The sequence below is a fragment of the Dermochelys coriacea genome, chromosome 11 (assembly GCF_009764565.3).
Source record: "Dermochelys coriacea isolate rDerCor1 chromosome 11, rDerCor1.pri.v4, whole genome shotgun sequence".
NCBI classification, from domain to species: Eukaryota; Metazoa; Chordata; order Testudines; family Dermochelyidae; genus Dermochelys; species Dermochelys coriacea.
The window spans coordinates 57,387,154-57,405,648 of NC_050078.2; the positions used below are offsets into that span (position 1 = coordinate 57,387,154).

The 18,495-nt window shown below is 38.2% G+C and overlaps 1 protein-coding gene across 1 annotated transcript in view; it reads right to left on the minus strand.

Annotated features, from left to right (window-relative positions):
• The window catches only part of HECW2 (HECT, C2 and WW domain containing E3 ubiquitin protein ligase 2), a 263,183-nt gene that overhangs the window by 91,111 nt on the left and 153,577 nt on the right, over nt 1–18,495 (minus strand). The window contains 3 exon segments of the mRNA XM_038422564.2: nt 230–399; nt 4,928–5,003; nt 11,271–11,365. Of these exon segments, the coding sequence (XP_038278492.1) occupies nt 230–399; nt 4,928–5,003; nt 11,271–11,365 (341 nt within the window).

Sequence of the window (18,495 nt, forward strand, 5' to 3'; positions counted from 1 at the left end):
GCTATCAGAAGAGGGACTGAAGCTCACAGCATATGATTAAAACATGTTACAGAAGATAACTGTTCCTACCCAACAACAGGGTTCCTACAATTACTGCAATTTCCATGTCTATTTAAATAACCAGCTCATAGCATCAGATGTTAAAGACCAATACATAAAAGAAGGAAACAATATCTTAGTGACTTATTACATTAGCCAATTGAAGGAGTTCTTAAAAGGCATACATTACCTCTCTGTGCCAAACAGGATTAGTTGTGTTACTGATGATAGTAGACCTTTTTTCCTGACCATGATGGGCAAACGTAGGAAACGTGCTTTTCTTTCCTGGCTGAATGGACATCTTTAGGTAAGGATCAGGATTGAAGAACATCCCTTTTTTAAGCCCAACTGCTCTAATATCTTGAAAGAAAGAAGGAAAAGGAACAAAAAGATTAAAACATGAAGTTCAAATGAGGTAGTCCTAAAATATTACCTCGGATTTCAGTTTACCATAAACTGTTAAAAAAAAGTAACACAAAATTACTCATACTATGATTAATTAGATCTAGTGAATGGAAGTTGCCTATGGCAGGAATTCATTCAGTTTTCCTGAGAGAACAAATGTATTTAATGTGTTTGCATTCAGAGAAAAAGCACCCAATCTCCACTCCTCCACATGCTGCTGGATTTAAAAAAAAAGAAAGAAAAAGAAAAGGAAGAGCCACCCATGAAATAGGATAATGAAACAATGTTTTTCAGGATTGATACACTGATGCATAGAGATCACCCTAAATGTTCAGAAAGCAAGATGGTGATCTGGGCTGGGAGGCACATGGTCTCAGCCCAGAGGAAGAAAAGCCACTCCCAAGAGAGGAGATGTGGAGTTTTCTGAGGATGTTTCTTTCTTTACACAGAGCTTTTTCCCCACAGAAAAAAGTATGGCAGCCTTGTGCCATCTGCTGTATGATGGAGGAACTTACACTGATGCTCACCTGCCAGAAGAACTTTTGTTCATATCCTCAGTACCTGCTTAAATGCTGGGGCCATAAGCCTCAAATAGCCAGGGTAAGAGGGGCACTTTCAATACAATAATTGATTTTAAAATTAACTTTCAAAGTATTTTTCTTTTCCAGTTCCCTGAAGCCACAGATTTCTGGGTCCTTCTTCATGAGCTATCCTAGCATGTAGTGTGCAGTCTCCAACCTCAGTGAAGCTGGCCCACACAAGATCAGATATGAAATTTTGTAGGTAGTTTTTGCACACTCAGAAAAAGGTTGCTGTACTAAAATGAGACCCTGAATTTGGATTCAACCTAAAAACCCCAACCTTATGATCAAAAGTTACAGTTGAGGGTGAGGACACTAAAAATAGTATATAGGAAATATCATAAAATACAAACTAAACCCTTTTAAGGGCAATTTCTTCATAATTGAAATGACAGAGAAAGAACACGACAGTTCTCTATCATGCACTTCTCATTTGAACCAGTTAAACACTCTCCTTCTCCAGGCAGAAGCACAGTTATGCTTGTGAACGAAGAAGCCCTGTATGCCTCTTTGTAAATTGTTACCATGAAAAGCAATTCATGCATAAAGAGACAAGAACTCATCAGCAAGCAAGAGAGACTTTAATGTTTTCCCCAACTTTTTAAAATATATCCACGGAACGTAATCTCAGTGTGTATTCAGAATAATTTAAAATTAAGAACATGCAGGATCCTACAGCCTAAGGCAGATATATTATTTCATCATGTGATCCAATTTTACATTGATATATTAATATAATAATGTACTGCACTATATCGCTAATGCTTTCTGACATGCACTGTCATGGCCTATAAACAGCAATGGTTAGGGAGGTTCAACCACTCAGCTTTCTAAGTATTCCCAACTAATTTTAGAGATCTCTTTATGTAAACAACCTATCCTTTCATCATCTTTAAAGACCAGCATTTTGAAATGGGTTTATCTGAACATAGTTAAAGTGCTCTTAGAAAAGATTGGAGAATGAAAAAGAGCAGGCTTTAAAAAAAAAACAACATGAAAGGCACCTCCATAAAAGGAAGATTAAAACCAGACCTTTAAAACAAAGTCGGTAAGGCAAGATGGGAGCACAGTGAGGAATATTATTTGCAACTTTGTTTTCTATTCAATGTTTTCCCCAAATATTTGTGCTCAAGTTTTGTTCACACACTCATCAAGGAAAATGACTTCTCAGCCTGTAGCCAAAATTTGTTTCATGATTAAACAATGTTAGTTTCACACCAAAGCAGAAGTCGTAGACCTGCTTTTCCCAGTCAGTCTGCCCAAACAAGATTGTTGTTTCCATGCTCTGTTGCTAGCAGAAGTGCAAGGACAAATCTACCCTGACCGTGCACCTGTTTTGACTATCCCCTGGAGACAGTGCAGGACCTAAGTATGTCTTTTTTGGCAGACTGCTTTCCTTGCTTGGTAACCAGAGTGCTGATGAGCAGTAAAGGTATTTATGAATGGACAGTTGCTTAGTTAGCACCACACAGGGTCAAGCCAGTTGAAATGTTATATTTATCCATGTTCATCTCTGAAGGGAGTGTTAGCAGATCAAGAATGGATCACAGCATTGCGGCAGACTGAGGGGAAAAGGCCATTCTCAGCGAGTGAATTGATGAAGACAGCTCCTCCCCACCATTCCCATACATGCAAGTTAGATGCTCCACTGAGCAGCTATTTTGAGAACAATAGGTGGCATATTCAGAGATCTGTCCTAGAGGGACTTCACTAATAGAAACTTTAAGTTCTGAAACATTAAAATGAGCAAAACAAAATGCCACCATTTGTAATTACTTCAATTGCTGGAGCTAAAGGCTGAGTTTTCAACTCAAATGAGAGGGAAAGATGTGGATACACAGGAAGTCAGGCTAGATAATCTAGTGATCCCTTCTGGCCTTAAAACACAGTTTCATTCACTTCAGCTTCACTGAGTGTTCAATCATGGAATTAAACTTTTACAAAAAGAGTTCATGTTCCATGGGTGGGGACAGTTTTCATCATGACCAAACTGACACATGCTAAAGATTATAGTGAAAAGGTGTAGTGCAACTAAACTTCTATCTTGTGCTAGAGATGTCCAATTGCTATTTTAATTTTTTTCCATTCCATCTCTTCTTCTCCAGGTTTTGCTATTATAACTGACCTTCCTCCTTAGATCATGAGATGTAGCATACAATTTAGAACGCATTTTAATGTCATTTGTGTTCACAATTATCATTTGTAAGTGTAATTACAGAATTCTTCAAACGACAACTTGATTTTTCCTTTCCTCTGAGAGAGTCCTACATTAGGGCAACCAGTAGTGAAAGTTATTCCTGTAATTTTAAAAGGATATTTTCTCTGGTCTGCCAGATCATCTAGTCGGACCACCTATGTAGCACAGGCTACGAGTATCCCCACACTAAACCCAGCAACAGAAATTAGTCCAAGGTATCACAGCCCTCAGGAAACTAAGTTACTATGTGCCACAGGCAGAGGATAGGAAGGACCAAGATGGACCAATCTCAAGGCCCCTGAAATGGGAGGAAACTGATTAAGTGAGATGAACCTAGATGATCCTGACAAGAAACTTGCACCGCATCCTGGAGAGGACAGAAAAATCCCCAGAGTTGCTGCCAATCTGACCTGTTGGAATATTCTTTTCTGACTCCACATATGGCAATCAACTAGTTCCTGAACACGTGACATTTCATTGTACCACCAAACCCCTATGAATACCTAGCAGCGTGCCATCTGTAGTAAGAGATGGACTGTACACACTGCAAATGATGGGTCCTGTGGCTAATCACTGTTGCATATATTCGTTGTAGAGCTAGACCCCCCCTTTATGCCACTTTTCTGCCTCCTAGCTAGATCAGTCTCATATCTCCTACTTGTGGGTCACTTCTTCTGTAGGAGATACAATCCTCTGCAAAAGTGGATATTTCATCAAAACATTACATAGTAAATTCAACTGTCCTCTGAAGCGATATTATACCCACATTGGAGAGTAATGCAATCACTAAAGTATGAAACAGAGGGATTTTGGCTATGATTTAAGTGTAAATTGCAGTAGTGGAGTCACTACTGATCTCTCTCTATAATCACATTCATACAGGGTACCGTGACTAATCTTTCACCCCCAAAAGTAGAAACTTCTTGCACTTAAGACAAAAAGAGACCTCCTTTGTCAACATTAGTTAGGTCCCTGATCCTCTCTGCAGCCAGCCCTGGAGGGCAATATCATTCACACAAAGACACTACCATGCCAAATTCTGTTTACAAGGTAGAAGTATCTCCTTCTCCACACAAAAAAGCCCAAACACTTAAAAAACATACTACCTTTCCCCAGACGCAGCACCTTTATGGAAAAATTTTATTAAATTTGCCATTCTATAAAATTTTTAAATCAACCATACAATTCTTGCAGCTGAGCTAGAACTCTGTTACACTCTATAAGGTTTTATAAGAATCATATTTATTTTCTATAGGCTCTCTTGTGTTTTTCCCAATTAATTGCTACAAAACCATTCTAAAAGGCAGCTTTAGTGTGTTCTATCCTACAGAGAGAGAGAAATCTCCTCAAAGTTTTTGTTGTCTGTTCTTCAAGATTTAGGGACCAGCTTCTACCACCTTTGTTCACATTGAGATACTTTACTCTCATGAGACCACATATAGAGTAAGCACTAATCAACAGGAGTAAGATTTCACTTCCTTTTCTCTGTTACTAACGGGGGGGGGGGGGAAAGTGTTCAGAAAGATTTCACTATTTACAACCCTTGTTGTTTTGGTATTCTGTCCATCTCTCAAAGCAATGGGACTAACTTGCATTCCACTAGCCCTTTTCTATGGGCAGAAAAGCTAGCTTTACCACTACTCAGTCCGAGATGGATGTTCCCTTGGGCACACTGAAAATTTCTTGGAGACTTCTGAAATCTTACCTGACAATGCAAAGCTGACTAGTTTCCGAGATTGTTGAGTTGCAGAAGCACCTTCATCCATACCTTCCACCCCTATCTAAAGAGGGAGAAAAAAAATGAAGCATATCATGGCATTTTTCATTTGTTTTTGTATGTTCATGAGGATGGTTATGAAGTACTCAGGAGAAAAATATTACCCATAGACAAAGCTATAATCTGAAGACACCAGTACTTGTTTCCATCCACCCCAAATTCCCTGGAATTTCGTAAATACTGACAACTGTCTGTGCTATGTAGGGTCAATATTGCAATACTGAGAATATTCTGAACATACATAATGCATTATTATTAAGTGTATGGAGGGTATTAACTGAAGAAAGCAAAAGCTCTTCTTCCTCATAAGTTTTTGTGTCTTCTCAAAAAATCAATAGCGCAAATTGGCATTTTATTCATAAGCATGAACTAATCACAGACACTGTGCAGTAAGTAGTTCCATGTACCATTTATTACCTAAAGACAAAATACATGGCTCACAGAGGGCAATCAAAAGAGAAAACTATCAAAATATTTAACATCTATGTGACAAAATAAGGCACATCAGATTTCTAAGTGTGGCATTGATCTGAAAGCCATGCTCATACTTGGGAAACTTTTACTGAGGTTTATTTCTACTTTCCCTGATAAAAGCTTTGTTTGTTTTTGTAAGTTTCACTTCTTAGAAATAAATCTGCCCCATTGCCTCCTTCACAAGTGGAGTTTTTGCAAACGCATCAGTAGGAGGAGCTTGTCTTTTTTCCCCAAGAATGACATGTTATCCAGCTAAACAACCCATCAGAAATCATGGACTATTAGGGTATGTCTACACTGCAGTTGGGAGGGAGCCTCCCAGACCGGGTAGAGAGACTTGTGCTAGCTCCACTCAAGATAGTGCACTAAAAACAGCAGTGTGGATGTTGCAACATGGGTGGCTAGTCTGAGCTGCCCCCTAAATCCAAGCCACATGACCTCCTAAGTCTGAGCTTAGATGGCTAACCCATGCCACTCCCTGTGCCGCCACATCCATACTACTATTTTTAGCGCACTAGCTTGAGAGGAGCTAGCACAAGTCTGTCTATCCACACTAGGAGGCATGCTCCTAACTTCAGTGTAAGACATACTCTTACTTTTCGAATCAATTTAAAATATAGGGTTTGTGTTTCAGGACAAATGGTTCCAAAAGGAGGACTCAGTACTCTCATCCAGCAGAGAAAAGAGAATGAATTGTTAGGATAAGGTGAAGTCAACCTGTGGAAATGCTTACCAGAATGTAAGTCTGATAAAGCTTGATACCTGGACACACTAGGGTGTACACCGGGGTTATGCATCTCTAATAAAATAGAGTATTACCAATGTGATTTTATATTTAAAAAGAGAAAAATATGTTGAGGATATATGCATGTAAATGAAGGGTATACAAAAAGATACACAATAGAAAAACTATTAAGTGGTCTGTTTCCAAGAATATAAATCATAGTTGGGGTGTAAAACACTGAGAAAGATACTGCAGTCTGGCTGCATTTAGCCATATATTAAATCTATGAAAGATAAGACACCTCTTTACATCAAGACTGGATAGCTTTCTAAAAATGAAGTTATTACTCAAAAAGAAGAAGTGACAGGCTTGATATAGGAGTTACTGGATGAGGTTCAGCATCTAGGAATTCAGACTACATGATTGTAATACCCTCTGCTGGCCTTAACATCTTTAATCTGTGAAGAAACTCGGCTTCGCCTTAATATAAAAAGTGTAATGGCGGTCTTTTCACGTTTTTTTTTAAACAAACAAATATTGCCATCTCATCTGTTAATCTGACTGCCATGCCAATCATCATGGAATGTATCTGCACACTAAAGCAGCGCAAAAAACAAAACAAGACTAAGTGGTGAGAATTAATCAGCATCTGAAGTCAAGAATTTCCTCATTAGCAAAATTCTAACATTTAGCAGAATATGTAGCAAAGATGAAGAAACAGCAGTGAAAGAAAAAGTGATGAAAATCATGTCTGAGGTCTCCTTTGGCCTTGAGTCTCTTCAGAAAGGATGCACAGTGACAGAAAATTACATTGTTCACATCTCAGCATATTTCATTTTGCATAAGTACAATATTCATGATTCACCGTTTCTCATGCAATAACATTTCTCAATATAGTGTTCTGCATTCTGTCACGTGCCTATTGACTATGAAACTGTTATTCCAAATGACTTCATATGGGTAAGTCACGTGACACCATGCAGCAAAATGACCTGGTCTTCCACGGACAATGGGTTAACTCCATCTCGGCTTCCTCTATCCTTTGCAAAGGTGCTTGGAAAGCAGACAGGGGCATATCTTTGGAACATTTGGGCTGAACACCAAGAGTCATAAGAACTGTGGAGTTTTCGGGGGGTTTTGGGGGGGGGGGGCTGTTAACTTATACTGATTTCTTGTTCCAAACATTCTTCATTAAGAAAAAGTCCTCACTGATTCTGTGTGTATTTTTTCTGGGGAGTCATTCCATCAGATAAGACCACATCATCATACTAATAAATCATGGCAACAAACTATCCACATGATACTTTTTTTTTTTAAACAGAAAAAATGTCTCCATTGAATTCAATTATTATAAAAGTAAAAATACATCAATGTTACAGCAGCTTCACTGCAATGGAATTTACATCAAAGCTGGCACTTTGCTGGCATATAATCTAATACAATGACAATGAAATACAATCTTGAATACCCACATCTTTCACCTATTCATTGTATATACCCACACTGTACAGACCTCCTTAAAAAGGAGTGCAAGATCAAGAAAATACTAATGAAATGGAATAAATTACAACTTTCAGTATCCTCAACTGTACAATCACCAGAGGATTATCTGGCTACACATTATATTACTAAATAAATTAACAAAATGTACTGTGGAATATTATGTAAACTGGATAGAGTGATAAACTGAAATAAGTATAATACAAAGTTGGGAAGCCTTGCAGTGCATATAATAATGCATTTATTTAACAGAACTGAATTATTATTTTAAACGATTAAAACTTTTTAGTTTAAATAGTCAGTATTTCACAAGAGTGTGTTCAGCACTAGGATAAGTAGTTTGATGTTGAGAAGAAAATCTAAATCTACTGCACTACAAGATGCTTAAGGAGTAGTCATGAGAATTCAATTATTTTCAGGTATTATCAGGAATTTTTCCATCTACCCTTGTAATTTCCATTTTAATCAGTGGGCAACTCTCATTAGTTCTACCTACTTTTAATAAGTAATTAACAGTCCAATAAATTGGAGTTTTAGTCATCTCAAGCTTGAGATATGGGTAAACCCAAACTCAGAAAAGGTAAGTTTTACATATATATGGAGGTTCAGATTGAAGGAAGCCATTCAATGTTTCTCCTTAGTACATCTCTCCACAGGAAATAACTCAGCATGCACATAGAATCATGGCTAGTCTTTTCAGTTTGTTACGTCAGCATAGCTATGAAATAGCTGTAAGCAGGATGTGCATTGAATTGTAGATATCGCCAAACAAATGAGCATCAAGAATTGCTTACTATCGCAACAAACAACTTGCTAGAGCAGAGTTTATTCAAGACGCATGCAAAAAACATGCATGTGATAGCACTGACTGTCTTGATCTTGAAAGGTGCCAACTGCTGCTCTGCAAGATGCTGAAGACTTTAAAGTCCCATTGAAGATGCTTAGCACCTTGCAGGATTAGGCTCAAGCCATGCAGTTCCCAAAATATTATCAAACAGTTCAGTGTGTTTAGATGTATGCTCTATGGGATTCTCCCATATTTCCTATTCTGTTGTTAAGGATTTTCTGTCCATGCTGTACAACAGCAAACTCACTTAACAACCAATTAACAGAAGGTCCTACTTAAGAGAAAAATTACATTCACCAAATGACTTCACACTGGATTTAATACAATTGCATCCGCTTACTACCAAGTGACATTAAATAGGCTCCTTTTTGTTTTCTTTTAAACCCCTTGTTTTCTGTCCCAAAAAGCATTTAATGTTGATTATTGGGTACATCTCAAGAGAGTTCTCTGTATTTTGATTAAATACGTAATCTACAAATGAAAACTCAATTTAGTGCGTTTTGCTTAGTTATATAGTTGTGTGTGGCCAAAAATTATGTAAATCTGACTGGACCGAAATACAGTTCAGTTATGTGCAGTGACTAACAATGGTGTTATGGAGGTTCCAAGTTTAACGTGTCTTCTCTTCTGTGTTCGGTGTGCATAGTTCACAAGAAAAAAATTTCTAACTAACCAGGTTTTCAATCTCAATTTAGAATCTGAAAGTGAAATTGGGCTGTCTTCATCTCTTGCACAGAGATACTGAAGAACAAACTGTTCCCCTAGTCTACACCTGTGCAGTCCTATTATCTTCAAATAACTTCTCTAGTTGCAACAGTGTACTCCCATTAGATTTCAATAGCAGTGCACAAATTACAACTGAGAACATAATGTAGCTTTTTCCATGTAATTTTAAATTAAGAGGTTGCAGACTTAAAAAAAGTGATAGTAATAGTAGGTTGTCATCCTCTATGCAGGCCAGACTCTAGAGGAAGATAAGGCAAACATTTGCCAGTGGGCTGAACAGATAATTTAAAGACAGGAAAATTTAATACTAAGATGAACAGGTTTCAGAGTAGCAGCCGTGTTAGTCTGTATTCGCAAAAAGAAAAGGAGTACTTGTGGCATCTTAGAGACTAACAAATTTATTAGAGCATAAGCTTTCATGAGCTACAGCTCACTTCATCGGATTCATTTGGTGGAAAAAACAGAGGAGAGATTTATATACATAGAGAACATGAAACCATGGGTGTTACCATACACACACTGTAATGAAAGTGATCACTTAAGGTGAGCTATTACCAGCAGGAGAGTGGGGGAAAAAACCTTTTGTAGCAATAATCAAGGTGGGCCCTTTCCAGCAGTTGACAAGAACGTTTGAGGAACAGCAGGGAAGGGGGGGAATAAACATGGGGAAATAGTTTTACTTTGTGTAATGACCCATCCACTCCCAGTCTTTATTCAAGCCTAAATTAATTGTATCCAGTTTGCAAATTAATTCCAATTCAGCAGTCTCTCGTTGGAGTCTGTTTTTGAAGTTTTTTTGTTGAATAATTGCAACTTTTAGGTCTCTAATCAAGTGACCAAAGAGATTGAAGTGTTCTCCGACTGGTTATTGAACGTTATAATTCTTGACGTCTGATTCGTGTCTATTTATTCTTTTACGTAGAGATTGTCCAGTTTGACCAATGTACAGGGCAGAGGGGCATTGCTCCGTCCCTCTCCTCCCCCCACCATTCCTCAGACGTTCTTGTCAACTGCTGGAAACGGCCCACCTTGATTATCACTACAAAAAGTTTTTTCTCCCCTGCTGGTAATAGCTCACCTTAAGTGATCACTCCCGTTACAGTGTGTATGGTAACACTCATTGTTTAATGTTCTCTATGTATATAAATCTTCCCACTATATTTTCCACTGAATGCATCCGATGAAGTGAGCTGTAGCTCACGAAATCTTATGCTCAAATAAATTTGTTAGTCTCTAAGGTGCCACAAGTACTCCTTTTCTTTTTACTAAGATGAACGAATCCTGGGTTCTACTCCAAGTTCAAAAGGGAACATGCTTTAGTAATTACAGACCCTTCGGCCTTGTCTCCCCCTCCCCACTTCTTCCCCTGGTCCCTCTACCTATCCTTGACCCAGTCCTCACTGACCACTTATCCCAGCCCCCTCCAAACCCAACTCATTGTCCCAGTCTCAGCCCTCCCATATTCGGCTCCACATCCCAGTCCCCCCTTCTACTGAGCATGTGTGAACTGAGATTTTCAAAGGCTCATGACTTGGCCAAATTTCTGTGGATTTCTACGGGGATGGCAAAAAGGCACTTCTGCTAAATTTCAAGTCATTGTGCTTCTCAACAAAACAACTGTTTTGCCCATGCTAAATATATGCATTTCCTAACCTAATTCTGAGGAAGAGTTAAACCTGTTTTGGCTCATACTTTCTAAAAAGATTCAGCCTGAGGTAGATACACAGCATGAAAAATCTCAGCCCAACTAGTTAAAGTTTGTCAAAGTTATAAGCAATTGAAAAAAAAAAGTCTTATAATGAAAAGTATTGAGCAACCTTAACAAGAGTCATCACTTCTATGCAGCCTATAATACAACTGGATTGCATCAAGTAAAAATCACAAAAATCCCAGTTAATGGCAAAACTAGGAGATTGAAGTTGAAATCAAGTACGTGTGACTGACAGGTTAAATCATCTCTTTACAGATAAATTACAAACTGATATAAAGGCTCAACTTACCATCACAGCAGGGTTTTTCACAGTGATACATGGGGTAGTAGCTCGCAGGGCTCCACTAATACCATGGTAGTATTTAAAACAGATCTTTATTTCAGCTGGGAAAACAAACAAACACACACACACTCATATGGAATCCATACATTGATAATGTGGGACAAAACAGTGATAGCTCCACGCTTTGGAAAACTCAACGTAAACTCAACTGAATCGTAGTTCACTCTTCTGGAAATGAGCGATGGACTGTTTCACCAACATTATTAATCTATTCCATCTCCAGTATAATGGCATTTCAATGAAAGTTATGATCTATATTTCCTCTCAAATTCTGGAAACATGAAAATCTTTCCTTCTTAAAGAGGAAAGAGCCAAATTCCAATATCGCTTCAAAGCCAGTAAAAACCTGGTTGCCCATTCACAATAATCACTCGGTAAGAAAGATAATAAATGTCAACATGTGGTTTTGTCCCCATGAAAGCATCAGCCTAGACAGATATTGACCTGCTCTTTATACATCTTCTGGAGCCAAACAACATGGAGATAAGATCACTGAATAATGTATTTAGTATTGGCATTGACTTGTGAAGGGAGCTCCATTTTACTCTTAAAAAATAAAGGTGAATTAAAATCAATTAAGATCTTCATCAGATCTAGAAATAGATTTCTTGCAATGCAAGAGACTATATTGTATTCCATGCAAGCTGTTTTATGCTTAAACTATTTTGTCATGTAACTGTTAAACCCTGGAAATGATATAGCCCTAGATATAGCTACTTTTCAACATTTGGTCAGTTTAATTGAGGATATTTTGTATCTTGATATTTTATGCAATAATTAAGGAACTGACTATTTGGCTTCTTAAGGGTAAAATATTATACAAATATGCTTAGATAATACATTAATGTTTTTAGATCACAGTAAAAAGTGCCAGCACGCATTATACTGAGATGAAAATTTAACCAAAGAGGTAAAAGCTGAGGCTCCGCCAAAATTGCATATGAAAACTTTTTTGGATACTGTTCTGGAATACAGAATGATTATTAATTCTACAATAACTGTGGTTATCCAAGAAGCAGTGTGGATCCCACTGTAGGTGTGCATCCGCTTCATACACATCAGAGCAAAGAATTCTGAAGAGCAGTGCATGCTAGGACCACCCATGTGCCCTGTGTCTCCTCGTGCTCTTGTACGAGGACAGAAAGGTTGGGGAAGCCACAGGCCTACTTCAGTTCCCTTGGAATTCTAACCCCAAGGTTGCCAAGGGCTTTGAAAGTGGGGATGGAGGATAGGGCATGGGATCCACACTGTCTAGACCACCTCGAAAAACCACAGTTACTGTAAGGTAAGTAACTGTTCTTTCTTCAAGTGAAAATACAGAGTTTAAAGTCAGAAGTCATTGAGTCTGACCTCTTGTATATTACACGCCATTGAATTTCACCTACTTATCTGTGTACTGAGCCCAGTAAGTTACAGATTATTCAAACACAAGTTGTAATTGACTAAAGCATCTCTTTTCCAGAAAGGCACCCAGTCTTGATTTGAAGACGCCAAGAGATTGAGAATCCACCACTTCCCTTGTAGTTTGTTCCAGGGATTAATCACCCTCACCGTTAAAAATGTATGCCTGATTTCCAATTCCAATTTGCCTGGTTTCAGCTTCCCGCCACTGATTCTTATTATGCATTTCTCTGCTCGATTAAAGAGCTCATTAGTATTTGTTATTTTCTCCCCATAAAAGTATTTATACACCATAATCAAGTCACCTGCAATTTTATTTGAAAAACTAAAGAGGTATTGTACTTCAGCTATAACAGTGTGGAGGCCCTTCAGCACTGTATGTACAGATCCTCTTGTGAATTTGGGGGGGCACTCTTTCACAGCACTATTTACTGACAAAAAACTCTCAACTGTTGGATGCAGTCCAGAGTACTGCATATACATTTTCAGCAATACATAAGGGTCTCTATAATCTATTGGATTTTTTCCAAATTCGAAAAACAGGAATGAAAAGACAAAAGATTACTTCCTTAGAATGCTGGGAATTTTACTTGTCCCTTTGCAACTGATTAGATAGTTCTAAACAGAAGCCCACAACTTAACAATGTAAAAACATTTATAAAATAAATATTTGTACTTTAATCATAAGACGTATTACTATACTTTTTTCCAGGAGTTTGAGCTTTGATATCCCAGCTATTAACAAAATTTCACTTGAAGATAGTCTCCCATCCACACCCAAGCACCAAAAATATAAACTCATCATGGAAATACTTCCTTTTAGAACACAAGGATCAAGTCACTAGTTGATATCATCAGGATTTAGCTCAATAAGATCCAGTCCGTGGTCCTAACTCTCCAAAGCTATGGTAGCCATGATGGACCAGTCAGCTCTGGCTTCACAGGATGGCAACCATGATGGACCAGTCAGCTATGCCATTCCTCCTGGCCTCTTATCAAGTAGTTGGGTCCTGAGATCCTGTGAGACAATATCAAATGTGTCTCAACCACTACCAGTGGGTCCTGGAGATTCAACACCATTCCTTAGGAAGGGACTAAAAGACAACACTGGTCAATGTGTCCCCAACATGAATGCACAGCACTTACAATAAAACAGATAATCTCACCAGCTGGAAAGTTGAGAGAACTCATGTTGAAATTAAACTGATCAGAAAAAGAAAAGTTTTTAACTGATGGGGCCAGCCTTAGATCTACTGATGTCAAGAACGAAGACATTTTTGATGCTCCTTGTTTTCTCCTCCACCTCTTCCCCTATATTTCTCTCATCTGTTTCCCTCTACTGTCTTCCCCTACCAGTTCTTTCTCTCTGGCCCCTACACCATTATGTTATTGGTTTTAAACAGATATAATAGATTTCACATGCAAATGACTTGATTATTCCACAATCCTTATTGAATGCCCACTCATGGCTTACAAGGGTTCATGTTACTGTTCTGAGTGAAGGCCAAGTATATTTACCCAGGGAGCTTAAGGTTGAATCCCTGTTCCACATGCATCCATGGATCTGTGCCTCCTTTATCATATACATAAAATGGGGCTTGTAAAGATCTTTGGATAGACTAAGTGCAAAATATTATTATACATAATCATCTACATTGCATATTAAGCTACAGTTCAGCAAAGCACTTATGTACATGCTTGATTTTCAGCACAACTAGTCCTATTGTCTGTTTTGTCTTAGTGAAATTATGGAGATTTGTCATATGTTGTGTAAATGAGACAAAAGATGATAAAAGTTTAGGTTGATTCTGATACTTTCAAAAATAGTGGTTAAAGGCAACAGATTTAAAAACAAAACAAAAAAAAATGTAATAAGAAAATTTCTAAGGAATCCCAAACCATCTTCAGCAGAATACTGAACGCTGCTAGAAACAGTTTATAAATAGTTTGGGGACAACAATCATGCAGAAATGGTCCCCAAATGGAACAATTAAAGGACATGGATTACATAATAGCAGAGTAGCATTCCAGGTTTCTGGAGGTGCCATGACATTCTCTTCATTAATCAAAGCTAATTCAGAATTCTGCTGCTTAATTATTTCCAACGTACTCTAAACTTCCTAATTCTGAGGTGACCCTGATGGGATTGAGAAATATTAACTTATTTATCTTGTATTTTCTCTGGTCTTGATTCTGCCACCCTTACTCATGTTGAGTTCATAGACTATCAGGGTTGGAAGGGACCTCAGGAAGTCATCTAGTCCAACCCCTTGCTCAAAGCAGGACCAATCCCCAATTTTTGCCCCAGATCCCTAAATGACCCCCACAAGGATTGAATTTACAACCATAGGTTTAGCAGGCCAATGCTCAAACCACTGAACTATCCCTCCCCCAACAAATAGTCCCATTAATTTCTTGCAAAAAAAGGTATGCGAACAAGAGTCAGGCCCTTAGAATTTAGGGGGTTAAATGAGAAAAAAAATAATATTAAAATTAAAATGCATACAAGTGATGAATATTTGATAGTCATCTTGTAACAAATATTCTTGGTCAAAACAACTTCTCATTGATGTAACTTTATGAAAACACTGAACTTTGCATTCTTATATCTCCTAACAATGGCTTCCCCCCATCCCTGCCAACTAGCCATAGCATTAATCCTCAAGGATTTATGGTATGCTGAGTTCAGTTTTTAAAACAAATATTTAAAAAAAATGATCTAAGTGGAAGGAATGGTCACAAAATTTTTTCAAATTCTACCTCTCACTAAGTGAAAATAAGCCAAAAAATGTTTTTAAATAAAACTGAAAGGGAGATGATTGGAAAATGAGCTTTATTGACCCCAAGTACAGCAAGTTTCGATCTCAAAGAACTATTTTTGCCATTTATAATTAGTTGAAAATAGAGCTTGCATATAGACACCTTATATATCAACTCTGACTGTAACATCAGTACACCAGCATTATGCAGACAGTATACAAATGTACTATACATCTATGCATTACATTCATTGAACCTATCTCACACTCCATTCAGGCCCCAAACTGAGATTCCTATCAGTACAAAATACAAATGGTCTATATGCACATATGTTGAGCTAGAATGTTGTATTGCAGTGACAGTAGTAATTTACCCATAAATATCCCAGAGGTGATTGATGTGACAAGACTTGGGATTTTTCTGATACTCCAACAGCAGCTACCATGTGTTACTGTTCAAGATTTAAACCAGTAATATCAGCACAACAAATATATGCAATTCAATAAATTTATAGAAATTTATTATAATACATATTTCTATAATATTTATCAAAATAAACATATGACATTAAAGCTAAAGTACTACTTTATGTAGGATTTTTCTTGGAGAGAAATTTTGAAGTTAACATTCACCGGAATAAGATTACAGACAGTATAGTACATTATTACTTTAGATCCCCAATCTACCAAGTGTTTACTTCTGAGAGTAATCCCATTGACTTCAATAGGCTTTGTCTATTGTATAAAGCTGAAGACAATGGAGTAAGCAGTATGCCAAATGGCAAGTGTTCACAGGACTGGGCTTTTATTTTGTAGCCTCTTTCATACAAAATGATAGAGAAGTGAGATGCAAACACTATCAGTGGAAGTGTCTGTTTACTAGCCCACTTGTTTGTGAACCCCTAGACTGACCTTGTTTTTTCTGCTCTTTCTCTGAGAGAAAGACATTTCTAATAATCTTTCTTATAATCTTGCTACAATAATTTCATATTAAGAGAGAATTGCTAATAAATCATCAGGTGGTTCTGATGACATTTGTAGATGCTCTAGTCAGTTCTACATTATAGGTGCAAAAATTTATTTTGTCGCAAAAGTCATATGGAGAGTCTGGAGAACAACATTATGAACACAGAAAAGAAGGCTGGTTGAGTGGTTTGGGCAGTAGGGACACATGGATCAGTTCCTTGCTCTGCCACAGACATCTTATGTGACCCTGGGCAAGTCACAGTCTCAATGTACCTCAGTTCCCCATCTGTAAAATGGGAACAACAGCAGAACCCTACCCTACAGGATGTTATGAGGAAAAATATATTAGCAATTGTGAAATAATCAGATGTAATGGTAAGAGAGCATTACAAACAAAGAAAAATCAGAACAGCAGCAACTTTTGCAGCAAAATGGGTCTCCTAATGTCTTATTTTGGCATATCGTTCTATTCTATTCACTTTATGTGGACATGGAATGTCACTTGTGTATTTGACAGTATATTTCAGGAATATTTAGGATTGCTAGAATGACAAAGACAAGGGTTGGAGATATTCTGGCTGTTCCCCAGTGTATAAAGTAGACAGGTTTTAAAAATAAAAATGATAAGAAAAAAACACCAGAGGAGACTGACTACCTTCCTGCTACTTTCCATTTCAACTGATAGTGCAGCAGATGGTAAAGGTCAGGCCCCTGATATAGTTTCACAGTATATCCAGTTCTTTACCTGCCTGGAGACTTTATTTTCCTAGTATCTGAAGCTGAAAAGCTGCTTCAGGACTGAACGCTCACGGTTTTGACAACAGAAATTTTTGGCATCCCTGAAAATGATTCTAGGTTTCATTGATTCTAGGTTTCAAGACACCCCATGGCAGCTGAAAGGTACACTTCACTGTCCGTTCATGCTTGCAAATCTGTTCGTCAGTAAAGAAAACCATAAACAAGATGGCAGATAACATCTCGTCCGGGTTGGTCTCCCTGAACTTCCAACTCCCTGCCCCATTACTCCATGAACTAATTCTACCCTTCTATGGGAAGAAAACAGGATTTAGGAACTGCAGCAATGTAGGAACTGGGTCTCTAATCCCATGCTTTCAGAAAGGGAGGTTAGGGGTGCATTTTTTATGCCCTTTCCCTCCATATACCTTCCACTGAACATTCCTGTCCTCCAGTAGGGCATCATCAGGCCCATTTCACACTGGTCACAAGATCACTGCTTTTCCTGAGTCACATCATTGATGTAGAGCAGACTGCCATTATAAATCAGCTTCCTGGTGTGGAAGCAGAAGCCCTTGGCCAAGTTCTGTCACTTCTGCAACAATGCCAGACTCTGCTGGGCTGAGGACTGAAGGACCTGGTTTGAGCAGAACCCAGAACAACCTAATGGCATGATTCCCGGAGTGGACACTCAGAACCTTCAGTAACATTCCAAAGCATCTCAGAATGGTTTGAATACATTACACTGTACTGTACCTGCACGATATTGCCACCAACTCAGAGGAGCACTCACTGAACTGATCTTTTTATTTCACCGAGAGCAGAGAGATAATCCCTTCATGGAGCATATGTCATTATTCTGTGTTTAAACAATCTTTCTTGAATGAATACAGCAGCTTAACTGAGAAGACTAGTGAATCACAACTTTTAGCCCCTCACCATACCTCCCTCCCCCGAAAACAGGCAGCTCCCATTAACTTGTTTTACATGACATGAGTAATGAAATATTTCTGTTTTTAAAATCTCAGTGATATCACAGCTCAATTTTGCTTTGTTGAATTTCTACAGCTACATAGTGTTACATTTCATGCTAACATTACACTTTTGCCCTTTGCCTAGGGACCGGAAGAAAGGAACACCTGCCTCTGTTATGGCTGGTGCTGCAGCATAAAGTCAGCCCCTTTGTCTGGAGAGGACAGCCTAAGGGCACCAGCTATTTGTGAGGTGAGCAGAACATTGTACTCAGCAGGTGCTTCATGTCACCATTTCTTTTCATTCCCTGCTCACTCCCATCCATGCTGGTTGTGGAT